We start from the raw sequence: 6,779 nt of genomic DNA, 5'->3' as shown, positions 1-6,779 counted from the left end.
AAATTCACAGTTGAAACCCGTGCCTTCGTGTAAAAAGTTGTTTTTCTCTGCAAAAAGAAGTCGAGAACTTGTTTACTGATTTTTTTTTTAATTTAAAGCGTTGTGTGAAAAATGCTATGTTGAAGAGCTCAAACCACAGAGCGTCCGCCATTTTGAGAACTGAAGAGAGACAGCCCATGTCACATCAAGTGGCCTCCCTCCCATTTTTCTTAAGAGACACGCTGCTCGCTCCCCTCACAAGCCATCCTTCGGTTCAAACAGTCTTACACTGTCATCCGGTGGTCAAAAATGGTAATACATGCAAAGCAAATTAATCACAATATATTCTTAAATTAATTATTGTCAAATTTCAAACAATATTTTGTTTATCGCAATAATTTCTGAGACAATCGCCCAGCATAAGTTATTGTAACAAGCCTAATATATATATATATATATTAATATATATATTAATTTATACGCTTTGAGAGTGTGTGAAACGCATCCTTACTTGTTGAACAGAGCTTTGAGAGCTTTGAGGAGGCCACACACAGCGAGTCCATCAGTCAGTTTGACACAGCGCTCCACAGCGGCACTGGCCAGGCCAAACAGCTTACTCACAGAGTGGCTCAACTCTTCTACACAGTCAATTACCTCCCCGTACTCCTAAAAATACAATACGAGGTGAGATAACCAGAAATGCACTGAAGAGCAGATGTCTTCAGACAAGTCTGTGTGGTATCTAACCAAAGGAACAGCGCTCATCTGAATGAGAAGATGAGTTTCCTCCAGATCGCCGTATTGCAGCTGATAAGATTTGTAGGGGTCATAAAGTGCACAGACCAGCTCGTTTACCTTCAGCAGATTATTCTCACCTGAGGAAAAAAATATATATTACAGGTCTAGCATTCAGGAATACATATTGCTCACTGCCTTTCGTGCTAAAGATTTAGACCCAGATTATCTTGTGCTGCAGCCGTTTTGGTCAAACCTTGAAAACAACAATATGCAGTCTCATGTGACGTGGCAGTATTTCGTGTGATCTGTTAGCACTTGGAGTATGTGTTGTGCATAACTTTCAGTTACTACCACGCCAAATTTCAGCTCACTGTCTGTAAAATTCACTGAGGATTAGCCATTTTTGTGAAGGCTTTTTGTTGATATTAAGATTACTGTCTGCATCATGAGATCCGACAGTAAAAACTCTTCTGTGTGTCAAAGTAAAATCCTGTGTTTGTACAAACCCAGGTGTGGAAGCATGGCGGCCTCCAGGCTGCATCCAAAGGTGGATGTGGTGTGATGGAGCTCCAGCAGAGTATCCAGGCGCTCCTCCTGAGCCGCCCGCTCCATGGCTGCGCTCAGGCACACAGGGATCGATGGAACCACGGCCCCCAGGGTCTGGATCAGCAGCACCGTCACCACTTCGTATGGGTTTTTGAACACCTGCAGCAGTTTCACATCACACATCAGTGGGTATCACTCCAGTAGCTTACAATAAAACCAGGTGCTGTGGTGCGTCTCACCTGGCTGCTCCACTGGATCTGAGCATGCCAAGTGGACAGCAAGGTGTCGTAGAATTCAGACAGCTGCTGATTCAGACCGAGCTCACTTTGGGAGAGATCCTGCCATATGCTCACCAGCTGGCCCTGAAGAAGTCAGATTTACATGATTGCTTTTCTGATTTCATACTGAGCAGGGGATAGGACTGTGATGCCCACCTTGTGACATTTGTAGTAGTACGCAAGAAGCTGTGGCATTCTGTCGATCTCTGTGAATACTTTAACAAACAGCTTGGCCTGGTCTGCAGGAAAAGTAAATTAATATAGTGAAAGCAAAGTAATTTAGTTAAAGATCTGAAGGACAGAATAGACTTTTTTTTACCTATAGACATGGAGTTAAAAGCTGCAACTATCTGAGGACTGGCCAATGCCTCCAGTCTGTTTTTCAAAGCCTCGAGGTGGACACACTTCTCAGAATAATCCGGCGTGTCCACCAACATGGCCAGGCTGTTCTGCATGCTTGTGAGCTTGAAAGAAATAACTGCGAGGTCCTGTGAAAACAAAAGATGACCTTTCGTGTTTGTGACTGTGCAAAACAATCCAATATTCTCCCATCGGTTCACAATCGCCAAGCAACAAAAATCATCCATCAAGAATGAAGACGCGTGGCAGATGCTTCCACATCAAACCTGTGTTTTGAAGGTCTCCTCGATGTCTGCGCTCAGTGTGCTCCATTTGTCCGCCTCCTGCAGAGCCTCGACAGCCTGCTGCATCCGACTCTTAACCTGATCGATTTCCACCAGAACCTGGACAACATGATTTACACGTTGTCAAGTTTTGATATTCACTCCTTGTTAAATTTAAAAAATGATTTTTTTTTTTTGCTCATTTCATATGCATACAATGACAGGAATGCTCACACACCTGCATGGACTGAGCAGTATCCTGCTCGAACTTCTTTATGTCCTCCTTCACGAGGACCATCTGCTCCTTTAGGAAGGACGCCTCCTGTTTCAGAGCCTCCACGTCTCGCAGCACTCGGGGCATATTTTGAAGGGCTTGATTACTGGTTTCTACAGACACAAAGGCAATTATTGCTCAGTCTTTAAAATACACAACAATAAAATTATCTCATAGCTGGGACTACAAGGAACCTCTTCTTAAATAATGGACAGGATTTATGTTTGTGCAAATACTTGGATTAAGCAAAACCTTATAGGAATTAAATAAATATTACCTGTATTTAATGAACAGTTTGAAAATCTTAATGAGCAACATGGATGCCATTTTCTGACAATATCTGGTATTATTTTGGGAAATATTTTTCAAACGATTGTAAAGTAAAATTACTGCAGTTTAGAAAAGTAAAAAAAATAACAATAAAACACTGGTTATAAAAAATAAATATTCTAATTTGAATAGTCTTTTACAGCTTTGTCTTTTCATGAAATCCATATTTTCAGCTAAGAATAAATCTTTCAACTCTATCTTCTACACAGTGATGGGTCTTTGTCACATAAAGCTAACAGAGGGTATTAAACAAAACGGATTTAAATTAGACCACAAGTCAAAAATCTAATCTAAAAAATTGTATTTATAAAACTCTGGCTAAGTAGTAAAAAAAAAAAAAACTTGACTATGGAGTGTTCAAGGAAACATGGAATCCACCAAGAAACAAAACTAAATGGCTTAAGAGATGCAAATCTGCAGAACATAATCCAACTGCAGACTGGAAACAGTCTCAAGACACTTCAGTCACCGACACAAAGAAGCTCAAACTAAAAGAAGAGGGCTGCATTTAAATCCACATGAAATACTCAAAATGAGCAAACAACTAAAAGAACACGGAACATATGAACTGTAAACTGAAATATCTTATCTGAATTGTATTACTTTGTTATATTTAAACAGTTTAATACCACATCATGCATGATACAGGTTTTATTTAAGAACATTATAAAGAACTTTTAAAAATATTGCTGAAGACAAAATTGATTTATTTACAGCTTATTTCATTACGCTTGCTTTTATTGTCCTCTTCTTCAAACTGTTTTGGCTTCTTTTTTTAATAATATAAAATATATAAACTGTCTTTGTTTCAAGGCTAAAGCCCAACAGACAAAACTAAAGAGCAGCAAGCTAGTTCATCACTGACAAACTCAAAACACTGTGATGGATCACTTGTGTCAGCAAAGACTAATTTAATTGTCTGATCTTCAGCCCTAATCTCCAAATATTGCATGTTTTTGGTGAAATTCATTCAACCTTTATTTAAACAGGTAAATCTCATTGAGCCTCGAGGACTCATTTACAAGAGAGACCTGATTTCAAAAAAGAATGATGATAACAATGGACAATTATAAAATGGCATACAGATTTTTTTTTTTACAAATTAAAATAAGATGGAAAAAAAAGTAACAAAAAACAGCTAGATTCTAAGGCGAATGTAGAAAACTAAAAACAGGAACATGTCTGCATTGGTCCCTGCCAGGAGTCCAACAGATTCTTAAAGCCACTTAGAGAGGTCAAGGTCGAGAGCTTCAAATCTTTTTGTAAGATATTCCAGGAAACAGGAGCAGAGTAGGAGAAGGCACTTTTGCCTAGTTCAGTCCTCATTGAGGGAACACTGCAGGTAATAATGTCCTGAGAGCGCACTCCGTAGCTGCACTCACGCAGAGACGTGTAGGAGGAGATGTATGAAGGCAGCAGACCAAGAAGTGATTTAAAGATGAAAATGTACCAGTGGGAGAGTCTGCGTGAAGTTAATGATGTCCAGTTAACCAGTGAATACTGAGTGCAGTGGTGGGTACGATAATCACAGCCAGTTATGAATCTTAGTGCACCATGATAGACAACATCCAACATCTGCAGGGTTCTTGTAGGAGCGTTCATGTAAATAATGTCACCGTAGTCAGTGGAGGGAAGGAAGGTCGCAGTTACAAGGCGTTTTCTAGCATTCAGGGTTAGATAGGATCTGTTTCTGAAAAAGAAACCCAGTTTAACTTTCAGTTTCTTTACCAAGTTTTCCACATGGAGCTTTAAAGAGAGATGCGAGTCCACCAAGATGCCCAAATATTTATAGGAATCAAAAAACTCAATGGAGACACCAATTGAGGATAAAATCAGAGTAAGAACTGCTGGGACTGACTTCCTGTTTGAAAAAAGCATCCCTTTGGTGTCATCGGCATTTAGGACAAGTTTGAGATGGAATAAATCTGTCTGGATGATGTTGAATGCTGATTGCAAAGCTGGAAAGCCTTAGCAACTGTTTTAGCTCGACAATAAACAACTGTGTCATCAGCATAGAAATGTATGAATGCATCAGGGATGTTTTTACCTACATTACCTATGCAGATTGTAAAGAGGGTGGGTCCTAAGACTGAGCCTTGTGGTACACCATTGTTGACTGTTAAATAACTGGAGGAAGTGCCATTATGTTGAACACATTGCCTCCGACCTGAGAAATAGTTAGAAAACCATCCAATGGTGTGATCTGAGAAACCAATTTCCGAGCGCTTATGACACAAGATGTTATGATCCACAGTGTCAAAAGCTTTGGACAGGTCTAAGAAAAGTGCAGCACAATAATCCTTAGCATCCAGTGCTTCAACAACATCATTAAGAACCTTCAGTGAAGCTGTCATTGTGCTGTGTCGTTTCCTGAAACCAGATTGACTGATTGAAATTAAAGTAAATCTGCCTCCTGAGAGGCTTAATAAAAACCTCAATCTAATCCTGGAATATGTTCACACAATAAACAAAGAAATAAAGTCAAGAACTAAAATGACACTATTTCAGTTAGTCTGTCCTAATTAGTATTATTAAACATGGACTAGCTTTAATCTTAGTCTGCAAAACAGCCTGTGTCTTCTACAATAAACAAAAATATGCGTTAAACCTGACAACCCTTTAGTAAATTATAGATCATAATTAGGCCGAATTTGATTTGATTATTCTGTGACTGGGAAAACAGATTTCATTACTAACACACCTAAAACATACTTAGGAACTCTGGTTGTGAAGTGGTAGATTGTTACTCCTGAAATAAAAAGTAAACCTTACCAATAGACATGACAATGTACAGTTATTTCAGTGAACAATGAATGATAAACCTGACCCTCGATGGCATTGTTGACCTCCTGGATGAACAGCTGCAGCTTCATCACCAGTGTGGCCGCGTGAGCATCCGCCTTCCCCGGCGCGTCCGTCGGCACCACCTTAAAGGCTCCATTCACCCAGTCCTTCACGTCAAAATCATCATCGAGAAACTTCGAAAAATCCATCTCAGTGCTTTAAAACGGCGTCAAGATCTCCCGGGAACCTGTTCCGGTCCAGTCCGTGTCATCGACTGGACCAGAAGTAGCTCTTCCCAAATAGTGGCTTCGACACGAAAATAAAATAAATAGCCCAGGAAAATGAAATTAACATTACAACTAAATACAGCTCCAGCAATGCGATAGCCTCCTCCAGAGTTACTTTTAAATGTTTGCGGACTTTAAACATTGAATACAAACACACATTCTTACACGTCTAACGCTAACACAACCAACACTGACAACAACTTCCTCTTGTGTTACGTGTTTACCGTCCCCGGAAACAGATACGATTGTACAAAAAAAATACAATTACATTAAAGAAATTAAAAATAGAGACTTTGTCAAGAAACTTTCACGTTTTTTGTTGTTTATTTATATTGATATTTATTTAAATATCAAAAAGGAAAAAAGGCATCAATAAAATAGGATTTGTGTCACACGTTTTAAGGTCCGTGTAGATACAACAAGGGTGGTGAGTGGGTAATTTTGCCCTGAATTTTGCACTCAGGCAGCGTTGATTTCGTTGTTTTTATGTACATGTACAGTGAATGGTTTTCACATTCATACAGCACTCTACTACTGTAATTCTATACAAAGATTAATCACATTCGTGCACCAATGGGACACACATGGGAGGCAATGAGGGGTTCATTGTCTTGCCCATGTCCATTCTTTTCAGGTCGCTCTTGTAAATGAGTCCCCGAGACTCAATGGGACTAACCTGTATAAATAAAGTTTGAATAAATGAATTCAGCATGTGTCTGCTGGTGGAATCGAACCTCCAGCTCTCCCATTGGAGAACGACTGCTCTGACCACTCAGCCACAGCTGCCGCCTTAAATGATTAATGTCTAGAACATGTGGTACTCAATAAATAATTAAGTTGACAAATACTGTAATTTGAATCAGAGTGTGACTGTTAAGTAATGGGTGCCAGTTTGCATCATGTGATTCTTTCTTTTTTTTCTTCTTAACTAGTAATTATG

General features: G+C 39.4%; 1 protein-coding gene across 1 annotated transcript in view; it reads right to left on the bottom strand.

Annotated features, from left to right (window-relative positions):
- The window catches only part of cog7 (component of oligomeric golgi complex 7), a 9,470-nt gene extending 3,419 nt beyond the window's left edge, over nucleotides 1–6,051 (bottom strand). Inside the window, exons 1-9 of the mRNA XM_037690852.1 lie at nucleotides 5,596–6,051; nucleotides 2,403–2,551; nucleotides 2,168–2,284; nucleotides 1,861–2,029; nucleotides 1,698–1,780; nucleotides 1,503–1,625; nucleotides 1,224–1,422; nucleotides 727–854; nucleotides 491–645 (exon numbers count right to left, since the gene is read on the bottom strand). Coding sequence (XP_037546780.1) covers nucleotides 491–645; nucleotides 727–854; nucleotides 1,224–1,422; nucleotides 1,503–1,625; nucleotides 1,698–1,780; nucleotides 1,861–2,029; nucleotides 2,168–2,284; nucleotides 2,403–2,551; nucleotides 5,596–5,761 — 1,289 coding nt within the window. The 5' untranslated portion in view covers nucleotides 5,762–6,051. The remainder of the gene's footprint in view (nucleotides 1–490; nucleotides 646–726; nucleotides 855–1,223; nucleotides 1,423–1,502; nucleotides 1,626–1,697; nucleotides 1,781–1,860; nucleotides 2,030–2,167; nucleotides 2,285–2,402; nucleotides 2,552–5,595) is intronic.
- Nucleotides 6,052–6,779: the final 728 nt, after the last annotated feature.

This window comes from Nematolebias whitei, chromosome 17 (genome assembly GCF_014905685.2).
Source record: "Nematolebias whitei isolate Nwh7 chromosome 17, NemWhi1, whole genome shotgun sequence".
Classification (NCBI taxonomy): domain Eukaryota; kingdom Metazoa; phylum Chordata; class Actinopteri; order Cyprinodontiformes; family Rivulidae; genus Nematolebias; species Nematolebias whitei.
The sequence above is the reverse complement of the archived record's forward strand: the minus strand, read 5'-3'. Positions and strand labels throughout refer to the sequence as shown.